This window comes from Perca flavescens, chromosome 9, assembly GCF_004354835.1.
Source record: "Perca flavescens isolate YP-PL-M2 chromosome 9, PFLA_1.0, whole genome shotgun sequence".
Taxonomy (NCBI): domain Eukaryota; kingdom Metazoa; phylum Chordata; class Actinopteri; order Perciformes; family Percidae; genus Perca; species Perca flavescens.
Window position 1 is genome coordinate 21864384 of NC_041339.1, and position 23281 is coordinate 21887664.

At 41.4% G+C, this 23281-nt stretch overlaps 2 protein-coding genes across 4 annotated transcripts in view; one reads left to right on the top strand and one right to left on the bottom strand.

Annotated features, from left to right (window-relative positions):
* rnf13 (ring finger protein 13) overlaps window positions 1-7417 on the top strand; it is a 49560-nt gene extending 42143 nt beyond the window's left edge. For both annotated transcript variants that reach the window (XM_028588381.1, XM_028588382.1), the window contains exons 9-10: window positions 5148-5228; window positions 7009-7417. In XM_028588381.1, the coding sequence (XP_028444182.1) occupies window positions 5148-5228; window positions 7009-7379 (452 nt within the window). In that variant the 3' untranslated portion in view covers window positions 7380-7417. The remainder of the gene's footprint in view (window positions 1-5147; window positions 5229-7008) is intronic.
* A 1928-nt stretch (window positions 7418-9345) lies between these two features.
* Window positions 9346-19620, bottom strand: pfn2b (profilin 2b). 2 transcript variants are annotated; one of them, XM_028586936.1, is made up of 3 exons: window positions 19241-19615; window positions 15189-15381; window positions 9346-11327 (listed from the first exon to the last, which is right to left on the bottom strand). In XM_028586936.1, exons 1-3 carry the CDS (start codon window positions 19367-19369, stop codon window positions 11230-11232), a joined length of 420 nt encoding a protein of 139 aa, XP_028442737.1. In that variant the 5' UTR covers window positions 19370-19615; the 3' UTR covers window positions 9346-11229. The 2 variants fall into 2 exon arrangements, with proteins under 2 accessions (XP_028442737.1, XP_028442739.1); XM_028586938.1 differs by lacking the exon at window positions 9346-11327 and adding an exon at window positions 11346-11743 and having other exon boundaries at window positions 19241-19620.
* Window positions 19621-23281: the final 3661 nt, after the last annotated feature.

Genomic DNA, 23281 nt, shown 5'->3' on the forward strand with positions numbered 1-23281 from the left:
TTTTTTATTTTTTATCCGTGTAGTGTCATAGAAATGAGCTCAACAGCTGGATAATGGCTGATGTACTAGTTGCCAAAAAGGTTTTACTAAACATAACCATGGTTTCAATGACTTGTTTTTGATAACTTTGTGTGTTTATACCAGAAGGTCATCTACAGTCACTTAAAGGGTAAGTGCTTACAGGTCTCAGGAAGTAGTACTGCATATGTGGAAATAAAGTTGCATAAAGCCTTGTAAGGCAGCTCCACGAAGTCTGATCAAATGAACTGGGTCTGAAGAAGTTCAAAAAATGATAAATGAAAGGAGTGACCTCACCAGGCCTCTGTAGCCTGCTCCACATTTATACGTAAAGCTAGTGACTCAAGGCTACATTAGCCCCTCTAGCATTACACACCCAAATCTGCGTCTGAACATTTGCGGTTGCGTTGCATTGTGGGTAAAGTAGGCGCCAGGTTTTGACAAGGAAGAAGAACGTGTCGAATAAAAAATCTCTTGATCTGGAGTCCCACAATGTTATTGAAGCGAAATCAGTCTTCAAAACGTGGACTGGCAATAATACCAAGGCTCACTGTTCATATATACGCTAAAAATGAAGAGCTAGAATCACAAAGCTGCTGTTACAGTAGCTCTTTAGAATAGTGGTCATTGTTAACCGCATGCTGATTGTCTCTCCCCCCATAAACCCCATGTTGTGACACAAGGATTTTTTTAGCTGTAGCATTAGTTTAAGGGCGCTCAGTGCCACACAAGTCACTGTAACGCTTAAGACTTGCTGCTTGAACATGGGGTTCAGAGTGCTTGCGTGCGTGCGCGTGTGTGTGTGTGTGTGTGTGTGTGTGTGTGTGTACAGTACAGTACAGAGTGGGAAGTATGCCTAATAGTGCCCCTGGCCTCTGCTGCAACAGATAATGCTGAGCTTGGACTCTGGGGGCTTTGAGCAGACGCAGCCATAGTGAACAGGAGCACTGTGATGCTGTGTTAGTGTTGCTTTTAAAGCTGCAATCCACAACTTTGCATGTTGAAGCTGTTGTGCAAATGTCTGAAGCTGCAGTGGCCACAAGATGCTGGCTCCAAGACTCCCAACTTTGCTCTTGAAATACAGATACAATACATTTTATCAGTGGCATTAGCTTATTTCACTTTTTCTCATGTATATCTGTACTACTACTTTCAAAAAAAAAAGAAAAATTCAGTTTTGCTATTCTATAGCCGTATTGATTGATGCTTGCTTGTCCCTCCTCAGCTTCACCAAGGCTCTGCCATCTTTGTCCAAATTTGAGTTTTCTTGGCGCAGTAACCGCCAATGCAAATCCATAGATCACAACGTGATCAGAAACCAATAAGCGGCATAACCGAGATCACTTTCATGCTTCTTTTTACAACCTAACGTTCGAATACCCCTGTACTGCATAGGTTCGTTTCAGAGGCAGGAGAGTTTATAAATGCAACATGGTGTGATGTCTTTTCTGAGTCAGTGATGTCACCTCAGGAAGATGTTAACCAGCTGATCTGCCACTGCCTCGGCTGCTGCTGTGCTGCCAGGATGCCTGTCTGCTAATGTAGTGTATCTGCCCACCAATCAAACCCATCAACTCTGCAAACACTTGGTCAGACATGCTTTTTTATTGCGTTGTTTTCACATATTTCTTGCTTCTGCTGTTGTTGAGCGTGTATTTCATTTATAACTTTAATACTTAACCACCCGACAGTTCTTGTATACATTTGGGCCAGAGATGGTGATGGTAGGCGTTAGGCATTGGATAATGTCAGACCTGCATGGATGGATAAGGGGGTGCACAGGCTGAAATGAAAATTAGCTAACACAAAGGCAGTCTTTATGGATGGTGCACAATGCCTTAATGACAACCATGGTACCCGTGTAATTCTTACACAATACCAGTCTGAGCAGCAGCATGCAAAATAAGATCTGTGTCAATGTACAGGATTATGTAATACCAGCTGCCACAGCTGTCAGCATACAGCGCCGCTCTGCCATTAACTTGACTTACGCTCTGGTTTTATTTCAGAGCCTTGCGTCATCCCCACTTAGGCTGAAAGCCTGACGTTTGACAGTGAGTTTTGGCCCTCTGGGTGGCGAGTTTCGCCAGCAACTGGCGTCTAGCAGACGTTAAAGCCACAAACTGTGAATGCACACACACACACACACACACACACACACACACACACACAGTTAACTTAAAACAGGCTGAGGAAACTGAGGGGGATTGTTTTAGACCATTCATTAGAGATGCTGGACTCTCCCTCTGACCCCTTAACTGCAGTGTGATCCCTCCCTCTAATGATGAGTCACTCCATCCCTCCACTCCGCGGCTTTCCACTTCCAAACCATAGGCAGGGAGCCGGGCTCACACACACACACACACACACACACACACACACACACACACACACACACACACACACACACACACACACACACACACACACACACACACACACACACACACACACACACACACACACACACACACACACACACACACACACACCCAGAGAACAGAGCAGCTGCAGTGTCTGTGTGTGAGGCATGTTGATGTCAGTACAGAGGAGCTCTTTCTGTCTCTTAGTTCACTGGCCTCAGTACTAACCCTTGTCTGGTTGGCTCAACCAGTGTCAAACTGTGCAGAAGCGCAGTTTCTTTTCTTTTTTTATACTCAATTTTCTGTCACCCTCTCCTTCATTCTCCCACTCACTCTCGCTCTGCTACGCACATTCACTGCTCATCTGAAGTTCAGTAGGACAGCGTGGTTTCTCCGAGAGCCAGGAATGCTGGCAGGCTGGCCTATTAATGAAAAAAGAGGGGAGAAGAGCTGCGCTGGCTTGCGAGTCCTTTTTAAGATGTGCTACTGGCCCCAAAACGTCAATGTAAGGGATTCCCCGCATCTGAAAAGTGTATACTTTGCCTAAACATGTTTTCTATTGGCCTCGAGAAATTCTTCGAAGCGGACTTAACTCAAAACACCAAAAAAAGCACACAATATATTAAGACTTTTTTTTTTTTTTTTTTTTTCACATACAGTATGTCCTGCTTTTGCTGAGCATGCATTTAATTTATACCGGTTTCAATATTTGGTTTATTCTCTCTCAAAAAAAACCATACTTTATTATTATTGCATTCAGTCAACTGACAGTTCTTATACGAAAATACCTTTATTTTCTTTTTTAACATTTGCTGCTCTTGACCCATGTTCTGTACCTGTGAGACTCATGAAAGTGAATCTCAGCTCACGTGTGCAGGTCACAGTAATGACATTACTGAAGCTGATCTCTGGTAAGAGCTTCTAAATATGAGGAGTGGATAACGTCCACAGCCGGCTCTTTGATCAGTAGGAATGGTGTAATTTGTTCCATGAGAAGCGGACCAGACTGTGAATTATGTTCTTCTGCAGAACGCTGCGCTGCATGTTTCTCACTGGACACCGGACAGAGCACTGAGCTGGTTTGAGTCATTTTCTTTTAGGCTTCGCACTCAACAGGCACACATCTGTTGAATTATGTTAAGTTATCAAACATCCTGTTGGGCAGGTTCAGTGAAAGTACACATGTATTATTGGCGTTAGCTCGCCAGGCTAATGTAACACAGGCTACACCTTTTCTCCTTTGCTCTTCCCACTGGACATTGAGTATCTTCTCGCAGCACAGTGATTGATGCCGATGCACAGTCAGAGAGAGAGAAAGAGAGAGGTTTTTGAAAAAATGAAATTTTAAAATAACTAAATCCAAACCTGAAGCTTTACACAACACAATGGCCTGGACCCAGGGAGCTGCAAGTACACTAAACCAAAGTCAGTGAACTGTGATGGCTGTTTACAAGACAGTGTGGAAAGATTACCTTTGGCTAACCTGGGGGTCTGATCGCTCATGTTTCTTGCTCCTATTTATTTTGATTTATTTTTGTAGTGATGTTGCGGCATTGCCAGATCTCACCTACTGTATTAATTCAGGCAGTGTTATTATTACCTTTTAGAAATAGTGGCCAGAACTACAACAGTAAGACCCAAGTTGGTAAAAAAAAAAAAAAAAATCTTTTGCGGTGTTTGTGGTTCAAAAAGTCACTGACGCGTTTCTGTCTGCTTCACTCAGAATAGCTCAGTAAATGCCACAGTTCAGCATTTCCTGAGTGTATACTGGATCCATGCCTGCACAAACGTTCCTGCTCCCTCACCCCGACTGTCCGGCACTGGCCTGGGAGAGTGAGGAAGAAAGGAAAATATGGAGCCTTGCTTCGGATTATGTAAAAAACAAAATATATATATATATAATAAGAAAAAAAAGAAATTTGAATGTTGGGTAAAAAAAAAAAAAGATGGGGATGATAGCGAGGCTGATGTTTGGGAGAGGAAGAAACCGAGCTAAAGGTGTGAAGAGGAAAAGGGAGCAAAGTTATAAACATCTCCTTGAGTTGAAGTTGCTGACGCTCACTGAGAAAAGGAAGAGGAGGAGCGGTGGTGGGAGGAAGGGGGGGGGGGGGGGGGGCTGGCTGGTCGATGTGACTCCCCATCCTTATACGGTCACATGCAGCCCTGGCACAGACACAGAGAGCCCAGTCGGGGAAAACATGCTCATTTAGAGCTTACATAAACACACCGACCCACAGCCCTGCTCCCCCCCCTCCCTTCAGTCCGGGCAGGGAAGAGGAAGGGAAGGAAAATGAGAAGAACGCTGAGGAATTTGAAAGGGAGTGCGTTGATAGATTCCTGAGCTTTTAGTGCACAGGAAGACTTTGCACCTCCTGCAACGTTCAAGAAATGCAGTGCTGGCGGTTTAGCAGTTATTCTCCCTGCAGGCTGAGGATTGGACGGGTGAGTGCCGGGACATATTTGGAAAAGTGTCACAATTTAAAGAATTTAAGGAAATTAGACCCATGAAGCAGCTGGAGTTCCTAATTGCCTGACACGTCATGGACCCACCTGATGCCAATGACCTTCAGGAAAACCATAAAAATAACCATTTCATCGTCTGTGGACTAATAATGGCCTCATATCCCCAACCTATGGCACTTGTCTTCTCACTTTTACCTACACAGTACAATGTGATGTAATCCAAGATGAGCCATGCAATTACTGAAACTAATTACTGTTATTAGCCCTCATTTCATGCATTACTTTAATTACTTTTTGACACAGGGGACAACTATGATGTGTGCGCCATCTGCCTGGACGAATATGAAGAAGGTGATAAACTCCGAGTCCTGCCATGTTCTCATGGTGAGTCTGAACACTTCTGCACTTTTAGGCTCATGACACACCAAGACAAACCCACACAACTGATTAAATGCTTTCCCTTCATGACATTGTCAACAAATCCCATGAAAATAACAAAACACCCACAAGCCTATGGGCCCTATTTTAACGATCTAAGGGCACGGCGTAAAGCGCCTGTCGCAGGCGCGTTTAGGGCGTGTCCGAATCCACTTTTGCTAGTTTGACGGCGGAAAAAAGGGTCCGTGCGCCGGGCGCATTGGTTCAGAAGGGTTGTACTTACAGTAGTGTCTTAATTAATCATAGTTGTGTTTTGGGCGTAACATGCAATAAACCACTCAGTGTCATCTCCCATTCCCTTTAAATGCCAGGCGCATTTGTACCATGGCGCATTGCTATTATGATGGCGGATTTACACCGTAATATTTTTATTTTTTATCATTTGCATGTTTGTGTGCTGCTGCGCGTCCCTGTGTGTGCAACAAGCATAGTGTGCGCGTGCTGTGCACGAGCCTAGGCACATTTTAATAATGTGCCGTTAAAATAACAATGAAATGCTGTGCTATTGACTTTAGACCAGGTTTTTGTTGGTCAATGGTGCGATCACTTCCCGCTGCCTCAAGATAGCAATATGCCAAGAATTCACCTGAACACTCCTCCCTGTAAGACCAGCACGCCCATGGGCGCAAAGATGGGTGCGCCTGCATTTGCTGTTTAAACGACGCGGGCCCTGGACGGTCTTAAAATAGCAAAGACGCTTGCGTCAGGCTTTGCACTGCGCCGGGTGCAAGATAGGGCCCTGTATGTGCTTAAGACACATCTTTCAAAACTGGTCACTGATATGTATTTTTAGTTTAGGGGAAAACAATCTTTTTCCATAGCAGCTGGTCACTGAAGTTGTTAACAAACTCAAACTGGAGTGCACAGTGAATTTCTTGGGGACTATTTTCAGCCACAGATGGTATGTTTATGATCCACTCAAAATAAACTACAGTGCTCATGTGGTACAGAGAAATAAGCTACGTCAGGCTTTGGCTACACAGGCAATATTTGGTAGTCAGATGAATTGATTGTTTTGATCTTCTCATTGGATTTATTGAAAATTAAATTAAAGGTCCCATGGCATGAAAATTGAAAATTTCACTTTATGAGGTTTTTTAACATTAATATGAGTTCCCCCAGCCTGCCTATGGTCCCCCAGTGGCTAGAAATGGTGATAGGTGTAAACCGAGCCCTGGGTATCCTGCTTTGCCTTTTGAGAAAATGAAAGCTCAGATGGGCCGATCTGGAATCTTATTCCTTATGAGGTCACAAAGACCTCCCCTTTCTCTGCTTTGCCCGCCCAGATAATTTTGCCCACCCATGAGAAAGAGAGAGTCATCATGGCTTTCAAACGAGCAAAGTGGCAGTTGGTCAAGGCCACACCCACACCCTCCACCTTGCGAGGGGGGCTCTCTCCTCCTCAGACACAGAAATGGCACATCCTAAGGAAAGCTCATTGTGGGACTGGCTCTAGTGGCTGTAATTCTGCACCAAGGCTGAGTTTTGGGAAAGAGACTTCAGATACAGTATTAGGGGACCACTATATAAAAGCATCCAAAGAGCAACATGTCATGGGACCTTTAAAAAAAAAAAAAAAAAAAAAAAAAAAAAAAAAAAGAAAATGTAACAAGACTTTAAGTACAAGAAAATGACATGGGGTCTTTTCACGCTTAAACGGGTTGTTAAATTTCTGTTCAATCAGAATATGATCAACCTTTTCTGCTTATTGTGCCCTTGTCTGTAGCCTACCACAGTAAGTGTGTGGACCCCTGGCTGACCAAAACTAAGAAGACATGTCCGGTGTGCAAGCAGAAAGTGGTCCCCTCGCACGGTGACTCTGACTCCGACTCAGAGGAGGGGGAGAGCGGCCCTGAAGAGAACGAGGAGGTGTCGGAGAGCACCCCTCTGCTGCGCTCGCTGGCCTCCACCAGCGCACACTCCTTCGGCACCATGTCAGGAGCGTCGCGCTCCGAGCAGGACCAGGAGTCCTCGGACTACGAGGACGACGAGCTGGACAGCAGCGACAGCGAGGAAGAGGTCACCGTAGAGACTGTGGTGGTGCAGATGCAGCAGCCCTGCTCTGAAGGCCACGAGCACGACCTGCCCCGAGCTTGACCGATTGTTGGCTGGGCAAGCACCCCCCCTCCCTCCCTCCCTCCCTCCCTCCCTCCCCCCCCGCCCTCCCCAGCCTCACCCCCCGCCCTCCCCAGCCTCACAGCTGCAGAGACTTTTTTTGTTGGGGGGGGTCACGAAACCAATTCATCTTTCGAGTTTTTCTGTCACCGCTTACAAGACATTGTAATGTATCCTCCCTACAAGTTCAAATACTAATCCTATTATTACAGATAAAGCGATGGTTTCCAACTGTGTGACAGGAAGTCAGTGAGCGTATCTGAGGGGCCGCTTGGCAGATTTGACAGGACTGGTGACAACTGATGTACAGTAGAGTTTTATACTGTACTCATTAAAAAAAAAAAAGATGATATACAGATAAGATGCAGAAGTCACATAAGATCACCCTTGTTCAGTAGAAGTACTGTGTATAAAAGTATAGATCACAATAAGTTACATCTTTCCCTTTATCTTCTATCCTCCATGTTTCAGATGATGGGAAAGTTTCATTATTGTACATACATGTTCAAGTTACACTGACACTCCTTCAACCGCTATGCAGCATCCTTTTTGTAAAAAAAAAACAAAAAATGGAACTTAACATTCAGCAAGTATAGAAACATTTAAAGCCACAGCAATGTGGTTTTGCCAATTTATTTCTAGCCTTCGAGGTGCTCCTGTTTTGTGCCAGTTTGTGTTACGATTCACACTGAAAGAAACTGAAGCCAAAGCAGTTTGAGGAACCCATTCGAAGCAAAGATGCAACGTTACATCGTGTGTGTGCATACAGTGTGGAGAAACACTCTATTGGACACTATGTCCGCGCTGCCTGTGGTAATCTTCTTGTGGCTGCTCCAGACCTATCGCTCCATTTAACACAAGCAGTTATTGGTTGATAGGCCTTGAAATACACATTTAACTGACCTTATCTCATTTAATAAGCAGTTTATAGTAAATGCGCTTTTTTTTTTCATAACATGGCATGATTTATTTTTTTTGTTCATGAAACCTGTTGCCTTTTTCAGTTGATGCTTTTTGTCTTGTTAGTGTTTTCCTGCTCATGTATGTCTCTTCTCAATATGAATTCACTTCAATAAAAGTAATGACACTTTACAAGTAAACTTTTCATGTTCAATAAGTATAATTTACTCATGATGAACGTTAATGATGATACACAAATTACTTTTCACATTAGTTAACATTGCAAGAAAGTGTGTGCTGCATTCATGTGATGTCGGAATAATCGTACATACGAGTTCCTCTAGTAAACTTGTTACACATAATGAGCTGATTATCTGATACATAATTTGTAGCTTCAGAACAGCTGCTGAATAACCCTTTAGGTTGAGATTGTTTACTGTTTAAAGTCAAGAATTTGAAACTCCATACGAATGCCTTTATATCAAACTCTCAAAAAGAACACTACCAGTTGGTCTACTTCAATTACTTAAATCTGCAATAAACAACGAACTAAAGAAATGCAACTTTAAGAATAAGAAATGTTCTTGTCCCAAGGCCCGTCTCATGAAGCATGATTACTGAATGTGCTAAAAAAAAAAAAAAAAAAAAACCTTTACTGCAGTTCATTTTTAGATGGTTCCAGGTTTTACTGAGCAAAATCATGTCAATGCTTCCTGTCCAATAACTCAAATTTCTGGAATTTAACATTTTCTCTTTAATTTGATGAAAGACCTAAAGCCACTTCACGAGAGGACTTGCCTTTTGGACAGAGTCGGTATTTAGGCTAAGCTAGTGTGGCTTTATTTTACATTGATAAAGCCCCGTCTACATTGAATCAAAATAAAACGTTCCTCTTATTTGTGAAATAAGCATGTGACCCATTTCAACTCCACCCCTCAAAGAATCTTTTAAGAACCGGAATCAGAATAGTCAATATCCAAACGATGCCCAATCCTAATTAAAAGAGGTGAGATAGTGTTCACTGTAATAAAGAGGACTGGCAAACATATCTGGTTGGAATAAATTTATTTGATCTGTCTGTAAACAAGGTGATAAATCAATTTATGGCATTTCATGGTTTTATGCATATGAAATCAGATGCATTGAAGAGACTGTATCCCAGATGTAAGAAAAAAAAAAAAAAGTGAGAGAAAAAAGGAAATTAACACAAATCAGCAAACAGGACTTGAAACTGTTTTTTTGAGTACACATATCCCACAAGGCCTAAACAGTGGAGCTGTAGCTAAAAAGAAGTGCCAATAAAATGACTTTAGTGGACAGTGGGTAAAATCCATCTTACAACAGATCTCTCTATATTATGGCACAGGATACACAGGTTCTGCAGTTCAATTTCAACAAGACAACCATTAGAGTCTTTGTTCCAACCAATCCCACCTCCCATTGAGTGTCATTTCTACTTTTTAAAGTGTTTTTTGTCATTTGGACGTTACAGTTAGCAGTACTGAGCGTGGACAGACCGTGTTATCCCCCAGAGCTCAGCTGACTAAAGTAAAAGGCAATTCATTCCACAGTTTTGTAGTTCAACACAGCATGGGTTTGTACAAATGCAGTCGTTTTTTAATAAAAAAAAAAAAAACAATGCAGTGAGAATTTTCTACATATACTCCCACCCTTACCTCCCCTGTAGCTTCATATGTTTAATCATTGTAAGCATTATTGTCTGGTTAGTTTTTCCTTCATCAGAAAAGGTTAGCAGTCATCCTTCACATGATTTAGAGCAATTGTATAAACACCAGAGCTTTGACTACACTTGGTCCTATAAAAAAAAAAAAAAAAAAAAAATCTAACTGGACAAGCTCCAGATGGTTATATGCTGGGATATCTACTGTCCGAAAATGGCAGCCTTTCAAAAAAAGAAAAAAATATATATATTACAGGAGCTGGCAAACAAAAACAGTATTAAGTGCCTGAGCCATTGTTACGGTGGAATGTCCATGGGGTTTTCGTGTAGTCGGGGAGAAGAGGCTACCAGCATCTGGACGACCTTAACACTTGCAAATCCGGCTCATGATCGTCAGCTGAGCCGATCTAAGCACCCCCCCCCCACACACACACACACACACACACACACACGCACACACACGCACACACACACATTACCCTTTTATAAAATGTATTCAGGACAGAGCAGTGGATCTGAAAGGAGAGGGTTTAGGGGACTGGTTGGTTGGTGTCAAGCATTTGATGAAGGTGAGTCTCCTGTGAGGTTTGTAGTGTCGCCTGCTTTGAGCGAACAGGATGGGGAAACAGGGAAAGGGGAGGAACTGAACATTTTGGCAGGAGGGAGTCAGGGGGGAGAGAGAGAGAGACAGTGGTGGGTGTGAGAGGTAAAGGGCAATGGACAGACATATGCCCACGGTCTCCCCTCCCGGAAATGACGGGGGGAAATTAAACCGGAAGACGTGATGAGCTTGGTTACCACTTAAGTGCGCCAAAAGGCGTCGGCTGCTTGTGGAGGGGGGCGTGTAAGATCGGGTTTGGGAGGGATTAAGTAATGGGCACCATGACAGAGGGAAAAGAAAGAAAAGTCTACTTCAAATTGACACTATAGCCTTTATTGTCCCGAGTGTTTGGCCAGATTTTTTTTGCTGGTCTTGGTTAATTACAGATTTGTCACAACATCCTGTATGTAAGCAACATGCTCATCATTGCTATGGATCAACGTATAGTGCTTAAGGGGGTAAGAGTACACAGCACCAAGTGTGTTGAGGATAGTTGAGAGGATAACAAAATAGGGGATAACAAATGGGGAGGAGAGAAGGCAAAAAAAAAAAAAAAAAAAAAAAAGGTTACTACCAACTAGGACTGGAAGTAGTGTGAAAAGCAACAGGGTGGCAAGGGTGAGCTGCTAGGTGGCTGGGTACAGGCTGCTTTAGTATCCGGACTTCCTCAGGTATTCAGCCATCATAAATGCTTTCTTGTTGAGCTGTCCTCCGTGGACACCTTCCTTCCCCATGACAAAAACCAATGCTGGAGTACACAAAGGAAAAACAACAAATTAAATGAACAGACATGGTGATAGCAGGACTGGAAAAGAACACACTTTTTGTATTGCCACCTTGCTAAATGTGGGGCTACATTGTTTAGGACAGAGCCTGAACCCTAAGCTTTGCTAGAAATGCTCCTGGGATTTTGTTTAATGGGGCTGTTTTGAGGGGGGGAACATGGGCTTGACCGTAATTTGTTTTTTTGGTCTGTTTTTCAAAGTTTTATGCTTTTTGTTTTCCTTTTCGTTAGTTTTTTTTCCCTCTCCCTCAACTACACCACATAAGCTACATTAAAACTAAACTAAAACCCTGAATCCCTCAAGTATTTTGCCATCGAGTATGCCTTCTTATTCAATCCGCCTCCATGGACCCCTTCTTTGCCCATTACCAAGACCAAGACTGAAAGAAAAGAGACAGAAGGGACATTAAGAGATGGTGTGGAGATCACAGTGAAAAGAGAAGAGCACAGAGCCAAAAAGCAGCAGGCAGACACGACAGCTACAGAGGAGGACAATGGCACAAAAACCACGGCGGCGCTTTGGTCCGAAGGCTGGACCGAACCTAAACAAACATTCATTTTCTTATCAGTGCTGCTGGTGGTGAGACAAGACATCACACAGTACAACTGGGAAGACAAGAGTGAGTACAGTGGGAGAGTAAATGGGGAGGATGCATGCAAAGCTGTTTGCCCGATTACTTAATCATCACTAGTGTGTAGACTGAAAGAGGCTCAGCGCTGTAGTTTAGGTTTCGACTTTCCTTTAACATCTACCTACTTCCACTTAAAACAATGTTTGATCAGTCATCAACTATTGATTAAAAAAGGAGCTAATTTTCCACATCATGCTCTGGCCTCACAATAAGAATCAGTACTGGACTGGAGCCAAACAGTCATAATTTGATAGATCCCGACCTAATGGAGTTGTGCTATACACATTTGGTAAAGGTGACGTTTAGATAGCCAACACCGCATCCTAGTTCTTTGGAAAAACCTGAACCAAAAAGCAATCATGCATTGAGTGCACTACTATATGAATGTATTCTTTTTCTTTATTAAATACATTAGTACATTAGAGCTGGGCAATATATTTTTATTAATGTCTTTACTCATCTGAAAAGTCTGTTAGTTTCTCAAATTCTGTTTAAGCCAAATCTTGTTTGATTGTATCTTAACAGATTATCATCTTAAAAAAATAAATAAATAGCAATGGCCAGAGTATAATCATCTCATCCCCATTTTGAATAGATAAGCGACCAGGTATGGTTTAAATGTGTGCTATTAATGCAAGGGACTTGGTGTTCCATCTCCCTGACTGTACTCGAGTTTCCTGCACTCCACTTGAAACTAGTCTGCGTTTCATCTGTAATCAATACACACCATGCCAGCAGCAAAGACTAGGAAAGTGAATCTTCTACTGGATACTAACAACCATGACTAACGTGGCACACATGCAGATACAGCAGCATGCTTGTGGTACCTCTCCTCAATACATGTTAAGAGCCCTGAAGTGGCTGAATAAGTATTTTACCAGAAACAAGTGGAAGCACATGAGCAGGGGAACAGATTCACACAGTTGAGGGTAGGAGTGTGTTAACCAGGAAAGAGGAAGATGCATGCAGTTTTTAGTGAATCCTGGCCCAAAGAGTTAGCCCAGCATGTGGAGAATGGGAACCAGTTGGTCTCACCTGTCTGGGAACAGTGGGGAGGACAGGGCATTGGGGCCCATACAGGGGACATGAAACCTGGCACAACTCTCAGGCAAGCCCCTAAACAAGGGCTTAACTTGACTTTGGTTTTGCATCATACCATTTTTTTTTTTAACAATTTAGGAAATGTAGCGTTGCTAATGTAAAGCACTGTCGCATCCAAAATGTCACATTGCATTTAAAGCCAGTCAAAATCTGTAGGTCTATGGTTTTACTTCTCAGGATTTCACATATTTTATGCATCAGAATTTTCATATAAAACAATGACTGCCCATTAATTACGTTAATATTTTACACATTTGTTTTAAGTTGTGACTGCTCTTCTGGTTGACAAGCATCTAGCTTGTGGAAGTTACAGCCAACTGATAGATCCTCAGTTTGACTCAAATCGATGGATGGACCAATTAATGTTTACCCAATATGGATTGGAATTTCATCTACTTTAATTGTGCAACCTTTTCCCACAAAATAAGGATACAATGGAATTCCATTTAAGTTTGATCATACATCTTGTTGTAATACATGGTAGTTCAGTGGAAATCTGGACTAAGGGCAATGAATAGGTCAGGAGCAAGGACAAACAAAATCCCTCTTGGCAACAGACCAGGGGTGTAAAGATTTACCAATACTAATGGCTATCAAGTTGTATTATCACAGACAGCCCAACTCCACGAATCGATTTGAAGCTTTGCTGTCAAGACAACAAAAGCTGCTGCGCTGTGTGCAATGTCGCTGAGAGACAGGTGTGACATGCGAGTAGACTGGTATAAATCTATAGATGTGTGTTTATATTGACATTTATATGCTCTAAGATGTTCAGTTAGAATATACCACATTAGCATTAAGTCCGCTAGCCGCATGCTAAGGCACGCAACAGTATTGTTGTGCTCATATGTGTACTCGCGTAATACTGTATGACTACTATTTGAATGTTCACAATGGAACTGTAACATGGACCTACAGTCCAGTTGAGAAAGTCTGTCCAAACTTTTGACTGGTACTGTAGGTTTGAGTTACTGTCTAAGATTACAGCAGCAAGGAGGATTGAATTTAAGATGTGCACGTTATTTGGTTATAAGTGTCTAGCTAATTAAAGTTAAAGTCATACTATAATCAAGTGCTAGTTTTTGCTATTGCCTGGTCCTTTTTACGAAATAAATTTGAAGGTTGGAAATGCTTTTATAGAATTGGCTTATTTTAAAATGTACAACGTTTACACTAAACAAATATTAACTCTCAGATTGAAATCTCATCAAATCACACTGAATCAATTCATCAAACTGAATCGTTAAAATGTATCGTCCCTGAATTGTATCGTAGCCCATGTACCTAGATACGCATCGGATCGTCTGATAAGGGAGAGATGCACATCCCTAAGACATACATATACACATAATAGATACCAAAAGGGGAAACTGCGAGAAACGTGTAATCAATTTAGGATTGTTATTAGTAAATCTGTTTAGTTTTCCTTACCAATGCTAACAAAATATACATCATCCAAATTATATTTAACTGCAATACAGTTATAATTGACGGAACAATTAGCATGGACGACGGTCACAACTTAAAGTGCTCATAATTGTATTTAGAGGTTGTACCAGAATAGGTTTATGTGGTTTAATTAAAAAAAAAAAAAAAAAAAAACACATTTTGTTGTACTGCACATTGCTGCAGCTCTTTTCACCCTGTGTGTTGAGCTCTCCGTTTTAGCTACAGAGTGAGACATCACACTTCAAGTCCCTTTGGGGTAGACTTTGGGCTTTTTCCACTTTGTAAACCTATAATGTGCACAAAAATATATACAACAATAAAAGGGAAAAAGCCAAAAACTCACAATATGAGCACTTTAAGGGAATTTCCGTTTAACCCTGACCCAATGAACCTCTGATATGAACTTGCCCCTTAGCTCTAAACAAACATTTCCTAGAGATCCCAGTCAAATGACATTCTCCTCACAAGACATTTTAATATCTGTGTATTTCATATATTGAGGAAAGGTGCATTCAAGATCTATCCCACATGCACAGACAACACAGAAGTTTATAAATTTAGCTAAACTAATGTCACTATATCAAAAGCAGGCTACACTGTCACTGCAGCTCTAAAAATGTTTTACACTGGATGTAGTGCTCACCTTTGCCGGCTTTGCCTACAGAAATGTTGTATGTTGGTTCTCCTCCTTGACTCTTTGTCCGGATGTCCATTGTCCAGTCGCCGTCAAGTAGGAGGCTGTCTCTGATTACAGAGCACTTTTTATTGCCTAAGGTCATCCCACTGGTGAAGAATGCCATCCGGTCCTTTCCTATTAACACGTCGATTTCTTCAGGCTGGGGGGACACAAAAATCAAGAATGTCAGGTACATTTCTTTGGGTACATTCATTCAGGCAGACTTTGGAGCCTTCGGTTTTTACTTTGAGGTGATTTGAGGGCATTTTTCATTGCTCTGATTGAACATAACTATGCGTAATTGCACCCTAGTCAGGGCTTAACACTTGCAGTTGTTTGCAGTGTTGACATGTTAGTTCAAACTTTTCACCCCAATCAAACTACCAAATTTGCTTTGAAATTGTCTTTAAAATAAATGCTTGTACGCAAGCGGGTAACGCACATGCAGCATTGTCAAGTGCAGCATTTTCTGGTTCAGATTCTGACCCTTAACATCAATATTTAAATATCACTAATGCAACAAATATAAAAAATGTATTTAGTTTTGCATAATGTATGGCACAGATATTTTAAATAACTATTTTCCAAATTAGACATGTTTACAATATTTCAAATAATGATCGTTTTTGGTTAAAAACACAGCATAAAACAACTCTACTTTAAGGAGCCCTTAAGAGGTGCTGCATCAAGGGTTTTAGAACCATGCAGTTTTTAAAAATACATGCATTTCCGTCTATATGTTGGATTCAAATTGAACGGGGATCACCAGAAAGACTGAGCAGAACGACGCAGCCTATGCTGCTTTTCAGGGAGTCAGGGCAATGCCAATAAAGCGGTTGTAACGTGGTTAAACTTTGAGCCGGTTTAGAACTGAGATGCCCCAACTCAGAATAGTTTCCTGTATCTGTGTCACGTGGGCTCTGCCATGGCCACGCCTCTTTAGGAGACTAGCGACAGGTCCTGAGTGCAAACATATCTCCAGAATATTTAAACACTTTTTACGCATTTTTCCAGGACACATCAGGAGAAAATTAACTTAGTTTGAGACCAGTTTCTGTATCACCGGACGGGGCTCCAGCGGAAGTCTAGGTGCTCTGTGCCCGTCAGCAGCAGCTTCTCACTGCGCCAGTCCACGCAGGGGTCACCGGGAGAGTCCTGTACAGCCTCTCTGCAAACTGAGATCCATTAGTGCTAGCTTTACAGCAAAGAATTTAGATCTAGTCAAATCAGTGCCAGCCACATCTGTATACAGTAGCTGTGGATGAGAGGGAGGCTAGGCTGGCTGCTGATAAGACGTCAGCTAAAACCTTTTTTACATATACATTTACACAAGTCATATGGGGTCTGAGTATAGAATATGCACCAACAGTGGTCTAATTAGAAACAAATCTAAATGATTAAATCTTTGATTACAAAAGACCTTGAAGTCTCATTCATATAATAATGATTCAAGAAAAGAAGTTAACTACATTTTTAGTTATAAAGGATATCTTATTGTAAAATGCAGCAAGGGACCGCTTCTGAAACTGGCCAGGATGGTAAGTACAGCATGATGAATTTCAATTAAGAAACTGGGATGCACTGTTCACGATTAAGGGCTCAGGTTACCATTCAATACTGGTTCATTACGGAGGATTCTCTCAGTTTGACAAACCGGCCTTTAAATTTACCAAAATAATTCAAACTTCAAAATTGCATGCCATTTGTTGTCTTATATCATCTACCAATTGAATCCATACATAAAATTCAATGGATAAACAGAATAAGCCACACCAATAAAATACAGAGTCACAAGACAGACAGGCTAAGAATTTGTAGCAGAAAAGCACAGCATTGTTTTTTTTTGTTTTTTACTTTACACCGTGCTAAGTTGATAATGACAGTAGTTTGTACTCTAGTATTAAGAAAGGATATCCAGCCCTCCACAGATGCAAAAAGTGTATGGACTGTTTTAAGACACAGCTTATACTATGGAGTCCTGAAATCACAGAGGTCCACTGCAGCTGACAGAAACATAATGCTGAGAAATCTATTATAAATAAGGTCCGACTATTAACAAAAATTCCACTTCTTGTGACCACTATTGCTTACATGTGCAAAAATGTACATCATGGCACTGTAGTTATTAAAACATGTTCATAAAACCGGGTTTATTCTTTGAACCATTATGCAGAACAAAAGGCGTCGCCCCTTAACTCCAGAACTGCACAGTCATGGCACACACGAAACTCTTCAGGAAGAAAACGGAAAACTCCAAAAGGATTTCTACTGGCTCAGCGAACGTTAGCATCGTGGCTAGTTAGCTACATGTTGGGGCCCGGGCAGTTTATTACATGCACCGCCTTTCCCCATTGAGAGTTCAACGCTAGGTTTCGCAAACTTGCACCTCACTTTTACATATTCTGGTTTAACGTTAGCTTTCTGCATTCATACAGCGGATTCTAGAAAACACTGTGCTAAAATGGGCTGGCAAGCGGTGGTAGCAAGTTGCTAAGCAGGCAATTAGCTAGGCAGCTCTAGCTTTACATGAGCTTTTTCACACCGACAAGGAAACACGATAGTGTCAGTTTATTCAATTAAAGCCGCCAAAAGATAACTTCACCCTGCCCCGGTGGCCCGTGCCACATACTCGTTCATAGTTCACTGGTCTGTAGCATGTGTAATCATTTCATAGCTAACACGCTCGTAAAGACGAGGAAACGTTTGTCACACTGTGAATCACTATGCATACACCTAGCGTTAACGTTACACAAGTATTCAAAATGAACTAATAATTTATTTAACAGACAAAATGGAGGCTCATGGAAGCACCGGAGAGGATTGTTTAGCCAAGTTAGGTTCACATAAACGCTGCACTCAAGTCTAAAAGACTGAAGTAAATGTTGGGTTAATGGTAAGACATTTTATTAGTTCAAGTACACCAATTTGTTGCTCACATAATTTGTATTATGGTATTAGGTTGCAACCTTAGTTACGGTCTAGGTATAGTGACTTCGATCAGTTCGAAAACGTATTTATTAGCATTAGCTAATCCTGATAAGTTTTGTAAAGCAATATTTTAGTGGTTTTAGGAGTGTACTGGGCCAGCAACAAGTCTGGGACAAAAGCACTAAAATAAAGCTACAAACTGGAAATAACTACTGGAAACGGCTATTAACGCTTTATTCAATCTGAGCAATACGTTAGAACATCTGTGTAGCGTCCACGTTTTTCCACCATTACGACTCATGAACACGCCAAAGTCAGACTTCCCTAGACGTGAAAAGCAGCACTGAATGCAGCATAAGAAACTGGGAGTGTATCCGCCATCTTGGAAAAATAAGGGGCGGTAGCGGCAGTGCGATTCACAGATGCCGAATAGGGGAAAACGAAAAGACCAGCGGCACGTCAGCGCGTCGAGAACGCATGGGAGCACCGCTAACTTTGCGCTATTAGCGTTAGCTAATAATGATTTTCCAGTTGGGATGACCGGCCTGATTTGAGCTAACCGCGAGCTGTAGTGGCGGTATAAACGGTGTTAAATACATAAGTAAGACATTACCTTGCAGCACAAAGGAAAAAAAATCCAAGTTTTTTTCATTGGGTAACGTTACTGGTTTGGATTAGATTATTGGTCATGCTTGTCCGACTTGTTTATCTGGTATCTGACCGGTAACGTTACCACAAGCAAACACGGCTAGTTAAAGCTAGCTAGCTAGCTCTTTTAACGTTAGCTCGAGTTCGCGGTACCGGTCACTGGCTGGGGTTATCCTCCGCTGATCTGGTGGCTAACGTTATTTCTAAAAACAAAATAATATGAACGCTGTGACCACATAGTGTGTTAGATTTACCGGAAATGGATACAAAGACTGGTGGTGGGTTGAAAAGCATCTTGATTGTGACCACCGGACACCATGTGTACCACACACTGCTCGCCTTATCCTCAACCAGGCCTGGCTTTGCAGATAAACGCACCGGCATGCAAAATGTACATTTTCCTTCCGTGTAACCGTAGATGCTGACACACAAAGCATACTAACCGTAATGTTGGCAAAAGTACCGCCGACAAACGATGCCCAGACGTATTTGGCGTCCGTGTAACCAACAATGGCCGCGTCCTGGCAGCTGCCATCAGCCATCAGGTTGTCCACGTAGCTTTGCCAGGACATGTTTGTGAAATTAGTTCTAAGATGAAAAAATACGAAGGGTCAACTTAGGTCACAAACGTCTCTTGAGCGACGAAGAAGCAATGAAGAAGCTGTATTTATTGGTGGTCTCCAGCAAGCAGAACCCCCCGGCTCCGTCACGTCCCGGCTTTCTTCTGGTCTATACAACGAAGAGAAGCGGCTGCAATCGGACAGGCGCTTGGGTGTAGTCCTGACAAAATCACTCCGCCCAGGTCGTTGTTCGCCCTACTGCCTCATTGCATGATATGATGCGCTGCGGATGAATATATGGTGGCAAAAAGCAGGACAGCCTATTTTTCCTCCTCTACCTCAAATATTTGTTTCAGCTTTTTTTTTTTTTTTTTTTTGTTTAGGTTAAACCAATCAAAATGTACATTTACACAGATTTAAATCTATATAAGGGCTGTCATGTCATGGTTGATGTAAATATCAAAGTAAACTGGTGCAATTACTTTCATTACAAGGTATAATACAAATTAATTTAAAAAAAATAGTTGAATAATTCACATTAGTTTGCTTTACCTTATGATGATCACTGAAGCCACATTAGCTACCAACCTCTTTTGTTAAGCACTTAATCATTGGTAATTTACAATATCTTAATGTCAGCAGTTTTATCCAGCTGTTAATTTAAGATTCATACCCCACTTTAATCTGCTGGGCAAATGGACACAATCAGCAGCCTTACCCAAATCTATACCATTTATGCTGGAATGTTTTCTTTTGGATTGTTCAGCAGTCATTTGGGTCACTCATCAGGCACTGAAAGAGAGTTTAGTTTTATCAGCTCGCACCTAGCCTTGTCCAATGTGTATCAGACTCTGTGGACTTGTGATGCATTTGTGACTTTTTCTCTCCCCCTGACCCGCCTTCAGACACCTTTCTGTGTTCCAGGACCTCCTGATTTACAAATTAAGCTCTGAATATAACACATGAAATGTACCAAACTCACACAGTAATGTAATTCCCCAGTCTAGATTGGTATTTCATGTTTTTCTCCCCAACCATCTGGCGACCCCCAGAAATGATCTTGCAACCCCCTTGGGGGTCCCGACCCCTAAGTTGAGAAACACTGCTATTAGGAATACAACATACTGGTTTAGTTTTTTTCCTGCCCAAAATGTAACCTCAGTTACAGCAAGACATTTCTCATCATCCAGAAATATTCAGCCACGTTTGTTGGAGATCAAAAATTGCTCATTTACTTAATGAGAATGTGTGATTGCTTGCTGCTCAATGTTTTACCCTATGATGACCTAGCGACCTTTCAAGGGTGTTTTCTCTGTCATTAAAGCAAAGCATTATTTGTTTACATGTATTTATCAGAACATTCACAAAAATCACTCAAAATCAGCAGGGGGAGGCGTGTAGAAATAGCTGTTTACACCGGTTTGCAGCGTTTGAGGGGGACGGGAGTCGCAAACACCAACCTTATTATTATTGGGGGTCGCGACTCAAAAGTCCTAATGTGTGAGGCTCTCTGAGGCTGCCATCCTTAGTGCTGTGTTGGAGAGACAAGCTGTATTACCATATATGCGTGTGTCGTTTACATTTTAAGCATAGTTTACACTCCAGAATGTCTTCCAGGGATTAAGCAGCAGGGATGTCGTGTGGTTTATACACAGTTATTTTCAAGAGTTTTCCACCATTTTAGTCTAGGATGCATCTCTTTATAATTTAAAGTCCTTGTGTGTACTGCACCAAGTGTCACTAAATTGGTAAATAATTGGGAGATAGGGCCTTTTTTGGGAGAAAATAGTTTTTCTGAAGTATACTTGGTGAGTTGTTAACAGCAAAATTCAATTCTTTATTGCCATTTTAAAGTAGTTAATATACATTTGCTTTGGTGAGCTCACAGAAAAAGAAATTGCGTATACAGTAACTACACTGAGACATGAAACAAGTGGTAAAAACACAAAACAATAAACCTTCATGCATTAAAGAATAATACAAATAAATAAATTAACAAAACAAGTGTTCCCATGAGGACTCTATCAGCGTCACAAACAACTTTTGACTGTACGGTCTGGAGTTAATGGTGGAAACAGCTTCAAGTGCAGTAGCAAAACCTGGCAGTCCTAGTTCTAATACATGATCATCACAACCATCAGTGGTGCAAGTGTGGTGGAAGTAATGGAAAGTAACTAATCACATTTACTCAAGTACTGTACGTAAGTACAAATTTGAGGTACTTTACTTGAGTATTTCTATTTTCTGCTACGTTATACTCCACTACATCTCAGAGGCAAATATTGTAATTTGTACTCCACTACATTTATATGACAGCTTTAGTTACTATTCTTACTTTGCATATTCAGATTAACAATGCAAATATAATCAATAAATAAATAATGATAGTATTATATCAATAAGGCTTTGTTGGTCCCCAGTTATGATCTTTCTATCCTTTCTCCTCTCATCAGTGCGCACTAGCTGTCAAATTAACAGAACACTAAGATAGAATGTAAACTGCATTTTTCAACTGAAAAGAAAAATTGAAATGTTTAATAGTTTATAACATATATCTGAAATGCTGCATTACTTCTCTTATATTGGGAATTTATGTCCGTGAGGATCATCCAAGGAAGTTCACTATGTTTCACGCTTATATAGTAGCACAAGTTCACACCTTGGAGCTACTTCTATTGAGCAGGTGTACAATAGCATATAGACACCTATGCATTTAAGACACACAGTTAAGGAGTGAATGGAGAGCATTTATCAGTGACTTTTCCCTTTCAAATAAACCTGACTCTCGATGGAATGACTCAAATGAATGAATCAAATAAATCATTTACATTCAGACTAGTGTAAAAATAAACGTTAGTGAGAAACTAGACAACTATGCAAGTGAGATGGGTAAATGTCACTAAGCTCAGTTCATATTGCACAGATACTGCAAGTGTTATGTGACCGCTTTATCTAGAAAGTTCTACTTCTTCTCTCCCTCCTTGAGAATAATGAGTGCAAAAAAAGTTATTAATTGACCAGGCAGAAGGAAGTGAGCAGGACGTCAATCAGCCAGCCACACCCATATCCTATTCTCTCATTGGATGCCGCCAGTTTCCATGGCCACCTCTGTTTTGCACTTCTGCTCTGTCAAAATAGTCCCACTCACAGCCAAACCACTCAGGCTGCGTATGAGTCATGAAGATACAGAAAGGAGCTATGTGTTTGCTTTAGAAAAGACTTAGTTTTCGCAAGGCCATTAGCAACGTGTGTTGTCATTATAACAGCTGGATAACACAGAGATATCTATGTACCTTGAAGTGACCCATAGTTTTCAGTGACCCATAGTTTTCAGTGACCCATAGTTTTCAGTGACCCAGTGTTAAGAGAATAGGTCAGTATAGTGCACTGCACACTCGGACTCTGACACCAGTCCTGGCACTGTGGCGGCAGCAGGCAGATGCATTTCCCATGTGTCTGCAACTGATTTACAACTGAAACATTGTTATTTTTTTCTGTGTTCCTTGCCTCTACATACATACATTTCTAATGAAGTAGAAAACCTTAAGACTGCATGGAAGTAAAAGTAGAGTAAAGGCTTTTGAAAGACACCAATGCTTTTGCACTGAAGCTGCTGACAGCCAGCATTGTGTGCCTTTATGGCCTGCAACCCCATAAAACAAGGCAATGCATACTTCCCAGTCCCCAGTCACTAGCTGCATATACAGACTGGTAAACAGTTCAACAAGCAAATAGTTTCCCTTTTTCAGGCTGTTTTTATTTCTGCATGTTTAAAATCATTAAGCTAAATTGTAAAAATCATAATTTACATATTTGAAGCATTTTATTTTTTACAGATATCTGTATTATTGTTAACAGATCCCATGAAAAGACCAATGCGTTATTCCATCTCTCAACACTCTCCGACTTCTCTACCCTGTTAGT